This window comes from Sorex fumeus, unplaced genomic scaffold (genome assembly GCF_029834395.1).
Source record: "Sorex fumeus unplaced genomic scaffold, SorFum_2.1 ptg000015l, whole genome shotgun sequence".
Classification (NCBI taxonomy): domain Eukaryota; kingdom Metazoa; phylum Chordata; class Mammalia; order Eulipotyphla; family Soricidae; genus Sorex; species Sorex fumeus.
The window spans coordinates 17,088,646-17,110,469 of NW_026606072.1; the positions used below are offsets into that span (position 1 = coordinate 17,088,646).

The 21,824-nt window shown below is 37.2% G+C and overlaps 1 protein-coding gene across 2 annotated transcripts in view; it reads right to left on the reverse strand.

Moving 5' to 3' along the window:
- Positions 1-281: 281 nt before the first annotated feature.
- The window catches only part of GPBP1 (GC-rich promoter binding protein 1), a 63,774-nt gene continuing 42,231 nt past the window's right edge, over positions 282-21,824 (reverse strand). The window contains exons 4-13 of one of the 2 annotated variants that reach the window (XM_056112069.1): positions 19,913-20,036; positions 19,316-19,539; positions 14,589-14,655; positions 13,516-13,575; positions 8,021-8,205; positions 7,270-7,410; positions 4,977-5,144; positions 4,619-4,806; positions 2,492-2,594; positions 282-967 (exon numbers count right to left, since the gene is read on the reverse strand). In XM_056112069.1, the coding sequence (XP_055968044.1) occupies positions 809-967; positions 2,492-2,594; positions 4,619-4,806; positions 4,977-5,144; positions 7,270-7,410; positions 8,021-8,205; positions 13,516-13,575; positions 14,589-14,655; positions 19,316-19,539; positions 19,913-20,036 (1,419 nt within the window). In that variant the 3' untranslated portion in view covers positions 282-808. The remainder of the gene's footprint in view (positions 968-2,491; positions 2,595-4,618; positions 4,807-4,976; positions 5,145-7,269; positions 7,411-8,020; positions 8,206-13,515; positions 13,576-14,588; positions 14,656-19,315; positions 19,540-19,912; positions 20,037-21,824) is intronic. The other variant, XM_056112071.1, reaches the window with a different exon arrangement.

Here is a 21,824-nt window from a genome sequence, read left to right on the forward strand (position 1 = left end):
ACAACAACATTCTGAAAATCCAGTTTATTTTTCCATGTTGTGGACAGATCCAGTCAATGTGATCAATTTTTCTGCATGTGTAATAATTTATCAAAATAAGTTTTCCCACAAGATTATTTTCCATCAGCTCAGAAAATCCTGGTCTGACAACATACCCAAATAAAGCTCTTGGAAATCACCTCTTAAAATTTGGAAGTGTGGTCAAGTCTTTCCTGTAACATTTACTGAACTACAAATGGCTAAAGAGCAATTTATGTTTGAAAAGGTGACTAGTACAACAGTTGAATTCAGGAAATTAATTTTAGTGCACTTTGCTCCAGTTTTAGCCAACATGCTACATTGTCCTTTTGGGGGGGAAGTTGGGAGCGCACAAAGTGGACTTGAGGAATTCCATTGTACGAAAAAGATATGACTCTGCAAGCAAACAGTGTAAGCTGCCTTTTTTTTCTTAAGACCTGGACATTTTAAGACAGAAGCTTTGCAAAACATTACACAATTTTTTATTATTAAATGAGAAAAATCTCATTTGTTACATCGTCACATTGCTAGTCAGAGAAATGCTGCAGTGATGAAGAAAGTCAATGTTGGATCAACCAAAGTCCTCATTTCTACAACATTCATTTACAAAGAAATAATGTTCAACACAGCCCAACACAACATTCTTGGTTTTCTTCATATTGAAGTCCCCAAAAAATCATCTTCTAATGGGGTTTTTTACTACATAAATTATAGTTCTTCATTTTTACAATTCACCCCAAATTGTATGAGATGTATCACACTAAAATTTCTAAAGCTGTTAGGAAATCCTTCACACATCATCATCATCGGATGTGTCACTGCTACTTGTTTCTGTGTCATCATTCTCAATAGTGGGTTTGAAAGTGCTGTTTTTCCAGGGTCCAAACTTGAAGTCACAGATCAGGCCATTTTTCAAAATACCATTTTTCCTCAGGCCATTCTTCTGTAACTAAAATGTCAAAGATACAAACATTTAAAAAATCAACTTCCCACCGAGAGTTATTAATATAATAATGATATAACTACACATAACAATGAATGTCATATCAGATGCCAAGGATCGAACCTAGAGGTCAGAGTGCAAGGCAAACATACTACCCACTGTACTATCACTGTGGTCTCAGACAAGTACTTTTAAAAAATATCAATGAAAAGCAAAATGCGGAAACTGGGACTTTGCAAGACAAACTAGGACTAAACACTAGTAGGGTTACTTAAACTAGTTACCATGACATTTCATTAAAAGAGCAGATGCAGGGGCTGGAGCAATAGTACAGTGGAGCTTGCCTCGTACACAGCGGGTCAGGGTTTAACTCCTGACATTCCATAGGTCCCCCAAGACCGCCAGGAGTGATTTATGGGTGCAGAGCCAGGAGTAAACCCTGAGCACTGCAGAGTGTGGCGCCCCAAACAAACAAAAAGTAGGGCAGACAGGGGCTGGAGCAATAGTACTGGGAGCAATAGTACTGGGTGCAACAATGAAAAACCAATAACCTCATCAAAAGGGAGTAAGAAAAGATAAACAGACACTTCCCTGAAAAAGACGTCTAGACAACCCAGCAGGAAAGTGGAAAAGAGTTCATTTTAACTCAGTATCAAGAAAATTAAAATAAAATTGACATATATCAAACAAGCAGAAACAATCAGTGCCAGCAGGGATGTGGTGAAAAGGTCTATATTCATTTACTGCAGGTGTGTATGTTGTTTAATAAGTCTGTACAAAAAAAAAAATGTATGGAAACTTTTTATTTTAAAAAAAAAGTATGGAGTCTTATCAAAAGGTAGATGACCACTGCTTGGCACTAACCCCAAGAACACAAAAATATTAACTCAAAATTTATCCCTGTCTACTCCCCCAAAAGCTTTATGAACTGAACATATGGAGGTTGAAATCAAGCATTTACAGTACGGTTAAAGAAGTAGTACAATGAGTTGAGCATATGGCTTTGTATGCAGGAGGGCAGGTTCAATCCCAGTACCAATGAGATCCCTTGGACACCTGAAGGCGTGATCCCTGGCACATACCATGGAGTAGCAACCCCTACCTCCCCACCATCACTTAAGCACCACAGGGCTTAGCCTCAAACAAAACTTTGCCCATCAGATCCTACTTTCTCAGGCTCTGAATCATGATACCAAAAATGTATGACCATCATGAGTCCAGAAAAATATATATATGAAGGAAAACTGGGAGTATAAAGTATTTTAAAATTAAATAGTAAAGAATAAAAGGTGAGGTAGGTAAGAAGCTAAGAGAAAATCTGAACAATGACAAAGACGAATTTCATTAATTCCTAAACACTATACATCCAAAGATTCATCAAAGTCATGTCTGCCTCTATTAGAAAGTAAATCAGACATAATGGGATGTCTAGCAACTTGTAAATAAAACAAAATTCCCTTCCTCAGAAAGGATTACTAACACTTTAAAGGAAGGGCAATTTAAAATCAATCTGTAGGAGTCAAGTCATACCTGTTCACTAATAACTTGGAATTCTCTCATTTCATCCTCAGTTAAGGGAGCACAGGTTTCATCATTTTCACTGTCTTCTTGCCACCCCATCTCCTTTAACAATCTGGATAAGAGGAAGCAAAATGATGAATTTGATCTCTACCATCACCTAAATATGGTAACTCCATTTACATGGCACATTAAGAGATGTACATTATACAATATCCTAAAATACGCCTCCCAAAAACAATTTTTAAGTATATGTTTTAAAAATCTTCCTAGGAGCAAAGATAAGGAATTGTACTTGCCCATGACCAACCCAGTTCAATCCTAAAACCATACTCCTGAGCACTTCCAGACATAGTCTCCCCCCCACCCCCACTCATACCTCTCCCCCCCAAAATTAAATGGAATTTAAAAATCGTCCTAAACCAAATAAACTTTAGCACAACTGGACTGGGGAGACAGTTCAAGAGCTGGAAAGATCCAATCAAACGCCCAGAACCAACTGATCTTTCACCCACCACCAGGAGGAACCCCTAAGTAAGGCACCAGCAGTAGTGCCTGAACCATGCCAGTTGTGACCAAAAATCAAAGGTGGGGATGGGGAAGAGAGAATATATAAGCAAAGACTTAAAGCAGTCCTTAATAATAGTTATAAAATCTCATCTTGTGTGTAGATAGAAGTAGAAACTATAATCTTTAGAGGAAAAAGCTAAAACATATCCCATCAAATTAGTTTTACAAAGGAGGTAGAAAAATACACCTTAACACCACTCACCAAATTTAAGCTGAAAGAAAATACTTTTTAAGCACTCAGTAATTACAAAGTGCTCCGCACCAATTCAGATACAAGATACAGCAATGAACAACAACTAAAAACTAATACTGGGCCACAGGAGTGGGTAAGGCCTTGCATGTGGTTGACCCAGGTTTAATCTCTAGCACCACAATATAGAGCACAAGTCAGAGAGAAATGATCCCAGAGTACAGAGCCAGAGGTAAGCCCTGAACACAACCAGGTGTGGCCAAAAATAAACACAACACAAACAAAAACAAAAACCTACTATAACCTTACCATTCATTGTGGCCTGGAATCTAAATAACAAAAATTGAAATTATAAATCTGCTAAAAATATGTATAACTAGTCTAGTTTCCACTTCCCATAATTAAATGAAATTCTAGGAAAAGTAGTATTAAACTAAACAGAAGTCAATCCACAGACAAGGATATGGTGAAACTGCAACCTTCATGTATTATTGAGCAGAAAACAAATTGAGTCAGTCATTTTGGAAAATAATTCAGTAGTTTCTCAAAATGTTAATGAAGCATAGGCCTCAATTATTCTAATCCTAGGAATTTGCACAAAAGGAAAATATAGCCATGCAAGAGCCTGCACATTAATGCTCACAGTGGCATGTATTTAAAATACTCAAAATACAAAGAACACAGGCTAGAGAGACAGTTAAGCCAGACTTGCATGCAGGAGAACCCAATTGGCTCCCCAGTACTATACACAGTCCCTTGAACACTACCCAGACTGACCCCGGAGCAGAGTCAGGAGTAAACCCTGAACAGAGCCAGATGTGCCCCAATCCCTCTAAAAAAAAAAGGGGGTGGGGAGGGGGACATACATAAGGTATAAAAAACCTTTTAAGTGGTTGACTTACAATACAGTGAATGATTTGGCAAAAAAAGAAAAGCAAAGTACTGACACATGCAAAGTACTGATGTTAACCTTGGAAACATCATGCTAAGTTCAAGAAGTCAGACAAGAAAGATCAAATAATTTATGCTTTTATTATATATAAAATATCCATAAAAGGCAAGTCTATAAACATATAGAAAGCAGCATAAAGGTTTTCAAAGGATAGGAAATAAAAAATGAGTAACTGCAGAAGTGATCTCTTTTTGGAAATGTCCTAAAGTTATATTGTAATGCCAGTTGCACAGCATTTAAGGTATCAAAATTCAATGTGCTGAATGCCTAAAACAGGTTAAGGTTTATGGTAAACTACTCTCATTAATTGTTAAAAAGAAATCACAACATTTATGTAATTTCATCAACATCCAAAACAGAACATATTGGAAGAGGGGAAATCATCATCATCACCATCATCACCACCATCATCATCATGGAAACCAACCTGTGTTCAGCTTCAAGTGAACTTGAGAGAACATCAGTTTGTGGGAAGGTGGAAGAACGAATGATCTGTTGGGATATCACTGAGGCATTGCCATTCTCTTGCGGAATATCACTTTCATCAAAGTTTCGGTTTATGTCCCTTTCTTGGTGAGTACTATTGCTGTTATGCAAATTAAATGAGTCGTCATCCTAATTTTTAGGAAGTTGAAAAAAAATTAGTCTGAAAATACAACTGTAAAAAACTTTGATCATTAAATTTCATCAATAATACAAAATGTAATGTTTTGAGTATTTTTTGCCCAAATATTTGAGTGATATTGCTAATGTGAAACTAATAATAGTTAATATATTTTACTTACCTTCTCTGAGCCAGGGTGGCTTTCATCTTCATGTTCCTCTTCTACTCTGTCCCTCTTCAATGCTTTCAAAAATTCACTTTTCTTATCAGTGCGCATACGGGTCAGTTTGGTTAGCCGAGGCTGCTGATTAAGTTTGTCAACAGGTGAAGAGGAATTTGAGCGATTACACTAAGAAAAGATTGAAGCACACTGATAAATTCGTAGGTAGAAAATGTCAGTACCAAATTGATATTACAACTTTTTTTTATCTTTATGCACTTTTCTCTATCCCTGTATGTTTTCCTCCCCCCCAATCCAGCCCTTTATTACCTTTCAATGATGACAAGTAGTCATTACAAAATGGGGTTATAGTGCTCCCAAGCTTTGGCCTGTAGTACTGCAAACATCACCCAATTTGTTGTGACCCAAGGATCTCAGTGTAACCACTCAGATTGTACTTAGGCTGAAGAGTAAAGCCAGGGACTTAACTAGGCATCACTAGTTTTATGCTTGCCAGGCAGGAGGTTTAAACTATTACTGGGCTTCCTAAAAAAGAATTATTGTATTCTAGAAATTAAGGTCTATTATTGTAAGAACTGGGACTGAAGCTAGTAGAGTGGGTAAGGCACTTCCTTGCACGCAGACAACCTAGGTTCAATCCCCAGAAACCCATATAATGGTTCGCCGAACCCACCAGGAGTGATTCCTGAGTGAAGAGGCAGGAGCTGAGCATCACAGGGTGTGACCCCTAAAGAGAACTATATTCTATATTCCAAATAACTATCATCATCACTGTCACCGTCATCCCATTTTTCATCTATTTATTCGAGCGGGCGCCAGTAACATTTCCACTCATTCCAACCCTGAGATTTTAGCAGCCTCTCCTAATGACGTATTGAAGGCTCTTTCAGGGTCAGGGAATTGAGACCCATTAATATTACTGTTTTTTGGCATATCAAATATGCCACGGGTAGCTTGCCAGGCTCTGCCGTGCAAATAACTATATTCCAAACCAAAGAACAGAGGAGAAAACAGACATGCGTTAGCACCCTTTTGTCTTGTTTCTGACCCATATCTGGCAATGTTCAGGGGACCACATAGGGCACCAACGATCGAACCCAGGTTGGCCATGTGCAAGGCAAACACCTTAGCACCCAAATTGTTGTACTATCTCTTCAACCCCACCCTTTGGCTTTTAAAGTAAAATACGATCGACAATAAAATGTTTGGGGCCAGAGAGATAGTACAGAGGGCAAGGTCTTGCACAGGGCTTCCACCCTATACGGTTCCCTGAACCCACCGGGAGTGATTTTTGAATGCAGAGCCAATAGCAAGCCCTGAGTAAAGCTGAGTGTGACCAAAAGGAAAAACTACAGAAGAAAATGTAAAAACTGCAACAGAATGTTTTAGGTATGAGAATATACCATAGTACTGTTGACAATAATGTTTGCAGATTGCGATCTCTAAATCACAACTGAGAATGCTGGCACAAGTCTAATATCCTACAGCTGATAACATTAAGAAAGAACAGGGTCAGATACTACCTGTTAAGGTGCTTTCCTTAAAAGCTGTCGCCCTGGGTTCAACTCAATGCATATGGTCCCTGAGCACCAACCACCAAGGAGTGACCTCTGAGTAGAGACGGGGTTAAGCCCTGAGCATGCTAGGTGTGGGTCAAAAGTCAAGAAAAACGTAAAAAAAAAAAAAGAAGAAGAAATAGTATATAAGGACTATGATGTCCCAATTAATTCAATGTCTACAACAACCAAATGTATAGCACATCAGATTAGGCTGACTTGGGTTAAATGCTAAGAGCACTTCTAGGAGTAATCCCTGAATAGAGGCAAGAGTAAGTCCTGAAGCACAGCCAGGTGTAGTCCAAAACCAACCAAACTAAAAACCATAATTTCACCATGAAGCAAATCCCTTGCTCTTGGAATTGTTAAAATCCTAAAATGTCCAACAACCACCAATCCCAACACCCACCATAGACTATTACAAATCCATTTAGCTATTCAAAGTTAATTACTATAGTATACTCTCACTATACTGTACTTTTCACAATTCTTAGTCATTCTTTCTAAGTGATAAATATATGGGTGGTTCTTTATATTTTCTCTACAGTTTTGGATGTTTAGAAATAGGCATTAAATTTTTTTACATAGTTCCTACTTAACTATCATGGGGCAGCTATATGCAGTACAGCACATGCCAAGTAGATGTGAGGACTTGGATTTGATCCAAGCATCGTTTTGCTCATTATTAATTACAATGATTAATTTATGTTGACTTGTGGATAATTTTAATATCATACCTCTTTTACTGAAGTTGTTGATGGACTAAAATTCTTGGCAGTTGATTTAAAAGCATTAAAGTTGCCAACACTGTATGTAGACTCATGAGGAAAAGAACTCCCAACTTTATTTTCTTTAGTTTGGCTTTTCCATTGTGTAGGCTAAAGAAAAACACAAATATTAAAGGTTAACTAAAAGATCAGATTACTTAGGAAAAATAAATGAACTCTGAAACAAAGAGGGCACATGTAGTAAGAACAATGTTTTCCTGTATTTCTTCTTAATCATTCCTTCACGGTTCCTTTCCATCTTTTTCTACAAATAATAACAAAGCTTGATATTCAGAGTAAAAGAATCTTAATACACACATTGTTTTATTTTTCAACTTTATAAAATTTGAGATTTATAAAGCTGAAAAATAATGCAGTGTATTCAGATTCAGTCTAAATTCAGTAGATAAACTTTTCTAATACCGAGAAAAGTGAGTTTTAAAAACCTAAAAGTGCACACCAAGAAACAGCATTTTATATTATGTAATTATGCAAAAATATCAAGGTACCCAGCAAAAGATTATGAATCATTCACTACTACAAAAACAAGAAAAAATATAGCACTTAAAAGTCAATTAAGATACATGACACACAAAGAACCTTTACTTTCGACTTAGAAGTCAGCAGTCCACAAAATATTAGTTTAAAACCTTTTACAACCTTTTCCCAAAGTAACTTTTAAACTAAAACCTTTTTCCATTTTTAATAAGTTAGGACTTACTTTTGTAGGTGGAGCAGCTGGTTTAGGGACTAATCCTTTATAAACACTTGGACCAGTCCCATTCTTAACTGGCTGTGACTGAAGATTTCCTACAACTGGGAATCCAGAGAGCTGTAAGTCTTTTGTATTACCTTTCTTAATAACCAGCATCCTTGGGGTTCTAGATTTAGGATTCGGAGGGTATTCTGCATAAATAAAGCACGAGCAAAAGTTACACACAGCTTCAAATTTTAGCATAAACTAAAACCACCCAAAGAATAATGTATTTCAAACATCAATTATATTTGAAACAGCTATCCTTGGTAAAATAATTAAAGTATGAACTGTATTCCAAATTTAGAAAGCTAATACATAAATCCAAAATTACAATTAAGCAACATCAAATAATACTGACAAATAAAGCTAGACAGTGGCCTAGAAAGTTAACTATAACCTAACCAAGATTAACTGCATTTCAACATGTTTCATTACTTATCTATTTACCTTGGGTCCTGGGGCAACTTCCAGCATTGCTCAGGGACTACACCCAGCTCTGTACTCTCAAGGATTGCTAAAGGTTCGAGGGAACATGCAGTGACAGGAATCACAAAAGTCTCCTACATACAAAGTATACATCTGGCCTACTGAATGCTCATCTCGCTATCCCTTTTTAGTTCTGCCATTCAGTCTGTGGTGCTAAGGGAACCAAGTAGTGTCAAGGACTAAACCTGGGGCTCCCGTGTACAAAGTATGCACTCCAACCTTTGAGATATTTATCTTGGTCCTGTTTCACTGATTTTTTTTAGTTGAAAATCTATTCTTAAAACTGCTTAGAATGGGACATAAAGAGAGGGAAAACAAATGCCTAATAGAAATGAAGCGCATGAAAACTGGTCCTCATTAATAAGTGTGCCTGGCCGATATGCAGGGGATATAGAACAGGATGGGGGGGGGGGGGGTGTCACACTAGACAATGGCAGAAGAAAGTAAAGGGAACTCTCTTGAGGAGACAGTGTTCCAAGGCAGTCAAGTGGTATGCATGAAAGCCAATAGGAACAGTATTGTAAAACCACAGGGTCTTGAAGGCAACAATAACAACAAAAGGTACTGCCATAGAGAGCAGGTTGATGAATAGATGGAAAACTGGGATCATTAGTGGAGGAATGTGGGCACAGGTGAAAGGACTGGTGTCGGAACACTCTATGCCTGAAACTCAAGCATGAGTAATTTTGTAAATCAGTGTCTCAATTTAAAAAAAAAGCTTAGAATATAAATTGTATATTTCCATAGATTTATTAATTTCAAAAGGAAAATTTTAATTTTTACTAGAACAAGAACCTTCAAATGCCATCAGATATTATTAAAATATCTGATGACAATATAAAAATACATTCAATCCCCTGTGCCAAAGATAAAGAAGAACAATCAACTCAACACTGGTCTTAGGAAACAATCACTAACTTAAACTTTAACTACTGAGGTGGTAAAGTATGAACTCCTAACGTTGCATTTTAGGCACAATTTTCTGGTGAGGGATCTTTCCCTTAGAAAAGTCTTTGTGGGGGCTGGAGAGATAGTAGAGGGTAGGACAATTGCCTCACACACAGTTGACCTGGGTTTGATTCCCATATAGTCCCCTGCCTATTAGCAGTAACCCCTGAACATCACAATGTGTGCAACCCTACCAAAAAAGAAAGCTTCAAAATTTAGCAAAAGTAAATGACATCAACAAACCACTCTTAAAAACAAAAAACAACAAAAAGCAACAAAAAAAATACCTTGAGACTACGAAGCATAGAGGTGGGGAAATTGTTCAAATGGTAAAGTACGCCTTACAAGGAAGGTCCTGAGTTTGATGGCTAGCACCCACTACTTCTACCACCCCTTTAGTATCCCACACAATAGTAAAAACAAGCTTTCAAAAGAATACCAGGAATAAAAAATACCAGAAACAAACAGTTAAGTTTTGCAATTACTACTTTTGCAAACAGATGACAGATTAAAAGAATTCTTGAAATTAGCAATTTTTTTTTCTTTTTAGGTCACACCCAGCTGATGCTCAGGGGTTACTCCTGGCTCTGCACTCAGAAATCACTCATGGGATGCTGGGAATCGAACCCACAGCCGCATGCAAGGCAAATGCCCTACCAGCTGTGCTATTGCTCCAGACCCGAAATTAGAAATTCTTAAAATGAAATGAAGTCTTAAAAGTCTTAATGAAGTTACTCAAGGGCAAAGGGTATGTAAGTTTGATCCCCAGCACCACTGTAATTCAAGAATTTGAACACTATCTGGTACTGGAAAATATAAAAAATACTAAGACTTCTGCAAGATTCTTTCTCAAACACATCTGTGTAGAGAAGTAAGGACGATTCTATCAAAACAGCACAGTTAACAAAATTCAAACATGACTAGTGATGACCTGAAGTTATCACCAGTTCAGCACTTAGGGGAGGAGATCAATAGGGAAGGAGATCAAACACATCAGTAAGAAACAGAAGGGTCATCAGCAAGCAATAATCTTACATATTTCTGGAGAACTAAAGAACAAGTTAAAAGAGTGTGAAGACTTAGGTTGTACATCTTTAAACCTCAATGTACTCCCAACACTACAAAGATCACTTTTCCTAAAAATAGATTCCTTCACAACTTGGAGGAGCAAGATACATTCTACTTTCTTAAATGATAATATCAATGCAAAGAATAATAAATATCCTATATCTTTATATAGAAAACCTCAAAAGAGCAGGTAGCAAAGTAAAAGATGATGAAGGAAGTCAGTGACTGAAAGGGAAAAGAAATTGATACAATGCTAATGAATTTAAGAAAGTATATTCAAATACACTGGTAAAATTAAAAACAACATTTGTTTTTAGACCTGATCTATGCTTTGGATACTGGCATCAACTTTACTAATCAATCTTCAACAAAATAATTCAGTTACTGAGAAATGTTTTCCTTCAAACTTACTGGAATCAATATAGAAGCTATAACTACCTCAACTATCAACAATTTAAGTTCAAAACATCTTAACACTTAAGATTTGAGTTTTCTAATAATTTCCCTCTATCCTTACAAACTATAGTCTAATAATAGTTAACTTTAAATATCTCTTGAGTGAGGGATGTGACTCAGTGGTGGAATGCATGTTCTGCATATCTGAGGTCTGAGGTTCAATCCCCATTACAGAAACAAACAAAAAAACCAATAAAAACAAAGAAAATTATCACCTCTTCATCTTATTATCACGCAACATGTCATTTCTTAACAACAAAGTCAATAGTGGAAAGTGAATGCCTAATTCTTTAATTAAAAGAATTTAAATGACATAATACAAAATAAACTACATAACTCACAGCTACCACTGATTTTCTCACTCTAAAAATTTTTGTCTTTCACAACACTCTACATATGTACCTAACTCTTCTGATTCAGTCAATTTACTCTTTGATCCACTTATAAGCTCCTTCTTTCACCCCACTTTGGACCTTCCCAACAATGTTTGGGACCTGGCTATGAGTGCTAATAGTTTTGGTGTTCTGGGCCAGTGAAGTGATTGGTGTTTGCTGGGCTAGTGGGCTGGGGCTACCAAGAACACATCATGTTGTGCGCACGCGCGCGTGTCTGTGTGTTGGGGGAGGGGGGGGAAGAGAGGGAGGGCAGTAGCGGCAGGTCATTCGTAGCTCAGGAACTGAAATACTGTCAAGGCATGAACTCAAGTCCTCCAGTCCTTTGAGCTATCTACCAACCCTTGGTTCACCTTTTAATAAATCTACTAGAATATAACTAACAAGATTTAAAATAATCTAACATATATTAAACACCATTAACATGGATTTTATATAGATAGAATCTGAATCATGGTACTTAGAATTTCTACTGTGAACACTAATTTTATTGGTACAAAAATGCCTAAAACTGTTTTTTTCATGACATATGAATTTTGGGGGGGTTGGTTTTTATTTAATGCATATAACTTTCATGTTGTGTAGTAGTTTGAGAGGTTTATTTGGGAGGGGATTGTTGAAGAATGGGGAGAAGGAATCACACAAGCAGTGCTCAGGAAGGCTACTCATAGTGTGGTACAGCAGAGGAGTATGATGTGCTGTCAGGGATTAGACCCGGGCAACTGACACATCTATAGAAAAGAATGCACCTTTAGCCACTAGCTAGGCCAATTTGCTTTGATTCAGAAGTCAAAAAAAATTGTGTATAACGTACATATGTGTAGGATAGGAGACATCAGGGATCAAACCTAGATCTCTCATGCATGCAAGGAACATACTGTGCCACTGTGTCACATCCGTGAGCCTAAAAGAAGAATTCTTAAAACTCAACCTGCATGTTGATAATAAATATAAATTCCCCACTCCCCCCAAAAAAACCCTGAAGAAAGTTTATCAAATTAACAAACAAGAAAAGATATAAATAAAAATGCAAAGTTGAAGGAATAGTTACACTGCTAATGCCTGTGAGCTTACTTATATTTAGTATTTTAAACTCTAAATCTGCCAATAATTTATTACTATCACATCTCTCACTCAAGTCAATGTTCCAAATGCTCACTCCATATAACTATACTAACTTTAACTCTGAGGCACATGAATTCTTGTTAATTTTAAATTATTAATAACCTGAAAGTAGTAGGAATATTTACCTTATACACTAAACAAGTCACAAATGAGCTACATGAAGTTTTAACAACTAAAGAAAAAGTTTAAGTAGACTTAAACTATATTTTAAATAGCTTTCCTCAAGGCAGTTTCTTAAATGGGATACTGTGCTTAAACTCTTGATCTATAAATAAAAGGTAGTTTCAGAAATAAAACTGGGTTTTGCTTTAATTTTTTTTAAATGCACATTACACATTTCCATTGTTAAATTCTGACTTACCTGGAAAGAAGTAGCATTAGAAAAGTTCTACTGAAGTCTTTCCTAATATTCACTCATATCTTCCTCAGGAACATAGCTATTATTAATATTTTCAGACCGTATTTGGGAACCCAGGGGTAAAGTGAAAAGGAGTAGCGAAGTGTAACACAATGAAAGTTTAACTGTATTTCTATGGGAAGTACTGGGAATTTAACAATCAAGTCACAATTAATCATTTTTCTTTTTCTATGCATACACATTAGCTCACCTAAGAAACAATAAAGAGTATCAAATAATCTTCCTTTTAAACATCTTTTCAACTATTGCTCAAAAATCTTAAACCAACCTGAAACAGTAGAACCAAAATCTTTATATTAGTACATTTTGTTCTCATTTTCAAAATGTCTTTGCCCTTAAGTCATTTATAAAATTGTTAAATTAACCAAGGATCAGAACCAACACTATCTATAGGAAGTTTTATTTGACAAATGCTTACTGACATTCTTGAATTTTTAATTACTTTCATTCTAATCAAATTCAAACTACTCCTAATTTCTTAGACTTCTATTTAACACCTTTCAGGTGGTTCTATATTATTATGCAATCAGCTGTTCCCAGAAAAACTGAATAATAAGGAAACATACCTAAGAGAGGAGCTTGGGAGATTTTTTTGGTTGGGTATGTGTGTGTCTGGGCGTGTAGGCCTGGGGAGAGTGGTAGAAATACTAATTTGCAATACAGAAAAAACAATGCCATTCACATGGTTCTAACAAAAATGTTTGACCAACCCCCACCCCCACCCTCAAAAAGCCCTTAAATAAATCGGGAGAACAAAAGAAAACAAATTCCCCAGAATATTACCCCATAAATACAATAAAGAACAGCATAGGAAGTGGCAAAGTTTAAAATAATGCCTTTTATGTTAGGACTGGAATGCTGTCATAAGCCACAATCCTTTTGTTTTACATTGTTGATTTACAGTAGAAAAAAAACACAAACATGTAAAGTTCCATGGTTGACTCAGCACCTTTGAATTTGGCAGCAAATAAATTTGGTTTTCAATTATCAATTTTTTTTCCATTATTTTAAACTTCACTTGAATCTTTAAAAAGCCAGCTGGTTTCTACTATGAGTGCAGTTTAATCTTCTATAAATCAACTTAAATTCAGCAGTTTTAAAGAAAAGGGACTTATTACCAGATAAACTGTCATTAAGATTTAACAACCAATAAGGAAAATAATTTCAAATTATCAATTAGTTCCATAGGCAAATTTATACAATTATTTTTATTACTCTGTATAACCATTTTCATATGTAAAAAAAGATTTTTTTGACTCACTATATTAGAAGTACTAATTTTTCTCGTTTACTAAGTTTTCAACTTTGAAAAACTAAAATTTAACTGAACTCTTTTGTCTATTTTAATTATCAGGCTGCTTCCAGATGAGATCAATTGACTGCATCAACTTAGAATTATTTTCTGAAATTTCTATATGCATATTCTTCATGGTACTAACATGTGCAAATCAACTATTTCAAATCCAATGCTTCTCTACCACCTATAAACTTTTTTTTTTTAAAAAAAGGTGCATCTTTAATCGCAGCTTAACAACCCAAAACAGGTATTTAAGGAGAAAATACAGTACTAGACTACTAATTTTTAAAAGTAAAATCTGTAACATTTATACCCCTTAAAGGCAGATCAAAAATTACTTACCCCATACACCGGCAGCTAAAGATTTATTCTGATTTGGTTCTCTCTCATATTCAGGATTTAAAGATGGCTAGAAGAAAATTGTAACAGAAAGCATGAAACAAATGTCTAAAATGTTTATTTTTAAAATAAATCTTTCAAAAAAACCTAAAACTATACTAAACTATGATATAAACATAACTAGTAAAAACTGACTTGTTTTAAAAGCATTAACTTTTAGTTTATTCTAACCATTAAAACAATTACCACCCTAGAAAAAATTACCACCTACCTTGGTATAACTACAAAAGTATAAATATTAAGATTATGGTAACCATGTTATCTCAATAAATTAAATTTTTTAAAGAAAAGTCATCAACTACAAAAGTTTCTGACTTTAAATATTCACCTCTCCTCTATTATCTGAGGAAAAGGTATGGGATTTTTAAAAAATGGGGGGGGGGGGGGGGGCTGGAGCAATAGCACAGAGGGTAGGGCAGTTGCCTTGCACACAGCCGACCCGGGTTCGATTCCCTGCATCCCATATGGTCCCAGGAGTAATTTCTGAGCGCAGAGCCAGGAGTAACCCCTGTGCATCGCCGGGTTTGACACCCCGCCCCAAAAAGAAGGAGAAAGAAAACCCCACACAGAGCAAGCTCAAAGAATGACTTATGCATCATTTTTGGAAAATCATTCATTTCTAGCCTGAGGTTGAGAGCAAGAAAATAAGATTTTCCTACCTCCTTTAGTTGACTTCTTAAAAGTTCAAAATCTTATTTCAGCAAATGATGCTCAAAGTATTTTAAAGAAAACTTCAGTTTTATGTTCACTGTGTATTCTCTTCAGTGATCCTAGAGTTAATAAGTTCTGATAACCCACGACCATCAGAACAGCCGATGGTAGTGGCTCGGGCTGGAGCGACAGCACAGCTGGTAGGGCATTTGCCTTGCACACGGCCAACCCAGTTTGATTCCTACATCCCCCTCGGAGAGCCCAGCAAGCTACCGAAAGTATCCTGCCCACGCGGCAGAGCCTGGCAAGCTCCCTGTGGCGTATTAGATGTGCTAAAAACAGTAACAACAAGTCTCACAATGGAGACGTTACTGATGCCCGCTCAAGCAAATCGATGAACAAGAGGACAGTGCGACAGTGCTATAGACAGTATATTTTCAAGCTGAAGTAGGTATGTTTGTTTCCAAAGATCTTAAATTTCTAGTCATTATAGCATGTACTTCCCTATTAGCAATACTGCCTGATTTTACTTATTACATATTGAATGAAATGAGTCCTGATGTGTTTTTAATTTCCAAAAAAGTGACTTAGTACTTGCTCTAAAGTCCAAAAAGGGGTACATGAATACTTTTTATTATTCCCTGATATAAAATAAAAAGGGTTAGGAAGATTCTGGTGTACATTCTACATGCCACTTCAAAAACTCAGTACTAGAAATACATTATAAAGCTTATACTCCATACCTCTAAATGGAACAGCTTATACCACGATCTGTGAAGTAGCAGTCGGTCCTAATAGTGGCAACAACTAAATTTTATGGACTGCTTATCGTGTCAGACGCTATTTCTAATGATATACATTACATTATTTATTATATTATATATGTATATTACATTATTGATACATATTAATATTATTTTAATTCTCAAAATACTGTGAAAGCATACTAGTATCATTCTTCTTTGTATTATAAAAATTCCAGGGACTTTCACTTAATTGTCAGTGCAAAAGCAGACTGGTCCAGTCTTTCTGAAAAAATATAGGCATTTCTCAAGTGAGCAAAAGGGAACGTCCTGCCACAGAGGCGGGGTGGGGTAGGGGGGGATGGGGTGTGGGGGTGGGAGGGCTACTAGGATCATTGGTGGTGGAGAATGGGCTCTGGTGGAGGGATGGGTACTCGATCATTGTATAACTGAAACCCAAGCACAAAAGTTTCTAAGTCTACAACTGTACCTCATGGTTTTCACTAATAAAAGAAAAAATATATATATAAATATATATATATATATAGGCATTTCTCCAAAAACTAGAAATTGAGCTCTCATAATGACCCAGCAATACCACTTCAAGGAAAATATCCCGGGGATGCAAAAATGCACAGTAGAAATAACATCTGCACTTGTATGTTTATTGCAGCACTATTCACAACAGCCAGAACCTGGAAACAATCTGAATGAGACTGTTTAAAAAAAAATTTTGGTACATCTACACAATGGAATACTAAGCAGCTATTAGGAAAAAATGAAGTCATGAAATTTGCTTTTAAGTAGATGGACATGGAGAGTATCGTGCTAAGTGCAGTTAGTCAGAAAGAGGACAGACAGAGAATGACTGCACTCATTTGTGGAACATAAAATAAGATGAGACTAACACCCAAGGACAGTAGAGACAAGGGCCAGGAGGATTGCTCCACGGTTTGGAAGCCTGCCTCATGTGCTAGGGGAAAAGGCAGTTGGGATAGAGAAGGGACCTCTAAGTCAATGACAGTTGGAGGGATCCCTCAGGATGGGAGATCTGTGCTGAAAGTAGACCAGGATCAAATATAATGGCCTCTCAGTATCTGTATTGCAAACCATAATGCCCAAAGACGGAGAGTAAAAAGGAAGGTGCCTGCCACAGAGGCAGGGGGTAGGATGGGTGGGGGTGGCGAAAGGGATACTGGGAACATTGGTGGTGGAGAACGTGCACTGGTGGAAGGATGGGTGTGCGATCATTGTATGACTGACACTCAATAACGAAAGCTTTATAAGTAAGTGTATCTCATGGTGATTTAATTAAAATAATTATTTTAAAAAATTCCATTTTCAGACAAAGAGCAAGAAAAAAATTGACCACTGAAATGTCAAGGGATGGTGAATCCAAGGTTACTCTACATTAGCACTGTAGCACTGTCGCACTGTCCTCTTGTTGTTCATCCATTTGCTCGAGCGGGCACCAGTAACATCTCCATTGTGAGTGAGACAGTGTTACTGTTTTTGGCATGTCGAGTACGCCACAGGGAGCTTGCCAGGCTCTGCCATGTGGGTGGGATATTCTCAGTAGCTTGCTGGGCTCTTCAAGAGGGACAGAGAAATCAAACCCCGGTCGGCCGCATAAAAGGCAAACACCCTACCCTCTGTGCTATTACAGAAGGAATAACGTCACATTTTCTTTTACACCACCTCCCTAATTATACTAAATTCATTTATACCCTCCATCCAAGCAACTACTAAACCATGTCCAAGTGATTTATGTTTATTTATCACAACTACTCAGTTCAGGCCATCATTTCCTCCAATTCTTGCTTCTGAACTAGTCTCCTTGATCTCATTTTAACGCAATCAAGATCTAGCAACAAGAATTAGTCTTTTTTTAATTTAAAAATTGTTTTTCTTAATTTTTATTGAATCACTGTAAGATACAAGAATTAGTCTTAATTTAAAAAGCAAAAAAGCAAACAGGTCAGGGCTAGAGCGATAGCACAGCGGATAGGGCATTTGCCTTGCACGCGGCCAACCCGGGTTCGATTCCCAGCGTCCCATATGGTCCCCTGAGAACTGCCAGGAGTAACTCCTGAGTGCAGAGCCAGGAGTAACCCCTGAGCATCGCCGGGTATGACCCAAAAAGGAAAAACAAAACAAAACAAAAAAGCAGGTCACCCAACTTCCCTCCAGTTTCCCAATGAATTTGGAATTAAAAATTTCTAACAACCTGGAAATGTTCTACTCACTAAAACCCTTAACCTTGAGTGAAGTGGGCAGGGCACTTGCCTTACAGATCAGATCCCCCAGGAACCCTAAACAGACCCCAGAGTAATACCAGGAGTAAGGTGTGCTGCCCCTGCCAAAAGTCATGACAAAATGTGTCTCTAATATTGGGCCTTGGCACTAGTTTTCCCTTTCTTTCTCTCAATATTAACAAAGCTCGCTGCTTCTCGAGTAGATTGCATATTAAATGTGACTTCACTAGAGAAACTCCACCTCTGAAGCCTTTGTAAGTCACTCATTTTGTATCTAAAGTAATGTAAAACTACTAAATACTTAAATTGTTCTAAATGTGCCCCGCCCCCCCTTATACTAAAAACAGCTGGAGAGATAGTACAGGCAATAAAGTGCTTGTGCCTTGCACATGTGTGGCACTCATTCAATCTCCAGTACCACATATGGTCCCCCTCCAAACACTTTCAAGAGTAATCCTTGAGCACAGAGCCAAGGGCACTACTGCTATCTTCCCTTACCACTAAGAAACATCTGGATATTCAGATAAAAAAAATAAGGCACTATCATGGGATTAGCTTATTTTAAATAAACATTCTAATATACACTGGTAAAGACTCCTTCCAAAAACTTATGACTTTTCAGATACTATGGTGTAGTCACAATAAACACTACATTCAATCATTATTTTATAGGGAAATGTTTTAAATTTTAAGTAAAACTTAAGTGTGTCCTAAGTCTTAGAAGATATAGCAATAAACAGCAATAATAAGATATAGCAATGAACAGAGAGAAAGAAGTAGACAGAAGGAGTGTTAATGTAAAAAAGCACTCATGGAAAACAAGGATTAAAAATAACTGGACCTATTAATTGTGAACCATGTATAAAATGAACTGTACTTAGTAAAATCTCATGAGATCTTTGATGCTAAAATGGCACATACAGAAACCTTGTTTGTACTAGAAATATGCGGGAGGGAGGGGGAAGAACCCCACAAATTTTTTAAAAAATAAATAAAAATAACTACTACTACTACTACTTACAAAATCCTCAGCCTCGAACTGTTTGCGTTCTCTCTTATCATCTTTCCTCCCTGTTTCATTGTCAGGTATGCTGTTTTCATGTAGTCCTTGGCTTTTTCCAGGATGGAAAATACTGCTACGAGAACGGGAACTTCCACCATGGTATCCCCCTCGATGATTTATGTTTTCTGTACCATTTCTTCCATGTGTACGCCATCCATTTTTTTCTTTCCTTCCAAAATTACCTTTATTTGATAAATGGTAAAGTGTTATAAATTCAAAAAGATGGCTGTTACAGATTCAACCATAAAACATTCCTCGGGGTGGCAGAGGACCCTCCTAAGGGGTTCTTAGCAATTCCAGTGATTCTTGGCCAACCAACGCTGAGAATTCAATGTGTAGGCTTTAAGATGCAGTGCTGCTATGGAGTTGAGCACACCTTCTCTGAAAACCCCAACACCCTCCCACTCATACATGGATGGAGAGAGACATGGACACATGGTGCTATGGATCAAACCAGGGCCAGAAACATACAAAACATGGATCCTAACCCCTGTACTATTATCTGTCACCCACAATCAAAGCATTTAAGAACTCTTATTCCTTAGCCAACTGTACCTCCATTAGGACGTCCAATACCAGAATCAAAGCCATCTGAAGAGTTGTGTCGTCGACGGTTCACATCGTAACGATTTTCTGTCCATGAAAAATTTTCAGAATGCTTCTCAAAATTCAATGACGACTGAAACAAATTGTAAGCATGCAGGTAAGCGAACAAAATCTAAATATGATTTCAAAATAAGATAATTTGATACTATACTTAGAGAAACCTAAAACCGCTACCAAGAAACTCCTAGAAACAATAGGCTTGTATAGTAAAGTGGCAGGCTATAAAATCAATACCCAAAAATCCATGGCTTTCCTATACGCAAATAGTGAAAGAGAAGAAAGTGACATAAAGAAAACAATCCCATTCACAATTGTGCCCCAGAAAATCAAGTACCTGGGAATCAGCTTAACTAAGGAAGTAAAGGACCTGTACAAAGAAAACTACAAAACATTACTTCAGGAAATAAAAGAGGACACGAGGAAATGGAAAAATATCCCCGGCTCATGGAAGGGGAGAATCAACATTGTCAAAATGGCAATACTTCCCAAAGCAATGTACAAATTCAATGCGATCCCTATAAGGATGCCCATGACATTCTTCACAGAAATGGAGCAAACACTCCTGAAATTTATATGGAACAATAAGCCCCCACGAATAGCTAAAGCAATTCTTTGGAAAAAGAAAATGGGAGGAATCAACCTCCCCAACTTCAAACTCTACTACAAAGCGGTAATAATCAAAACAGCATGGTACTGGAACAAAGGCAGAGTTGCATACAAATGGAACAGAGTTGAATATACTGACATCTCCTCCCAAGCATATGATCATCTAATCTTCGATAAGGGAGCAAGATAAGTGAAATGGAGCAGGAAAAGCCTCTTTAATAAATTGTGCTGGCAAAACTGGACGGCTACATGCAAAAAACTGGGCTCAGATCTCTGCCTAACTCCATGCACAAAAGTAAGATCAAAATGGATTAAAGACCTCAACATCAGACCAGAAACCATAAGGTACATTGAAAACAAAGTTGGCAAAACCCTCCATGACATTGAAGCTAATGGTATCTTCAAAGATGTCACACCACTGGCCAAGCAAGTGAAAACAGAGATAGACAAATGGGACTATCTTAAACTAAGAAGCTTCTGCACTTCAAAAGAAACAGTGACCAAAATACAAAGACAGTCTACAGAATGGGAAAGGATATTTGCCAAATACACATTTGACAAGGGGTTGATATCAAGGATATACAAGGTACTGGTTGAACTGCACAAGAAGAAATCACCCAACCCCATCAAAAAATGGGGCAAGGAAATGAACGGAAACTTTCGCAAAGAAGAAATCCAAATGGCTAAAAGGCACATGAGAAAATGCTCTACATCACTAATCATCAGAGAGATGCAGATCAAAACAACGAGATATCATTTCAAACCACAGAGACTGGCCCACATCCACAAGAACAAAAGCAACCAGTGCTGGCGCGGATGTGGCGAGAAAGGGACCCTCCTTCACTGCTGGTGGGAATGCCGACTGGTCCAACCCTTTTGGAAAACAGTATGGACAATTCTCAAAAAATTAGAATTTGATCTCCCATTTGACCCAGCAATACCACTCCTGGGGATATATCCCAGAGAGGCAAAAAAAGTATAGTCGAAGTGACATCTGCACTTCTTTGTTCATTGCAGCACTCTTTACAATAGCCAGAATCTGGAAAAAAACCTGAGTGCCTGAGAACAGATGACTGGTTAAAGAAACTTTGGTACATTTACACAATGGAGTACTGTGTAGCTGTTAGAAAAGATGAAGTCATGAAATTTACATACAAGTGGTACTACATGGAAAGTATCATGTTAAGCGAAATGAGTCAGAAAGAGCGGGATAGACACAGAAAGATTGCATTCATCTGGGGAACATAAAGCAACA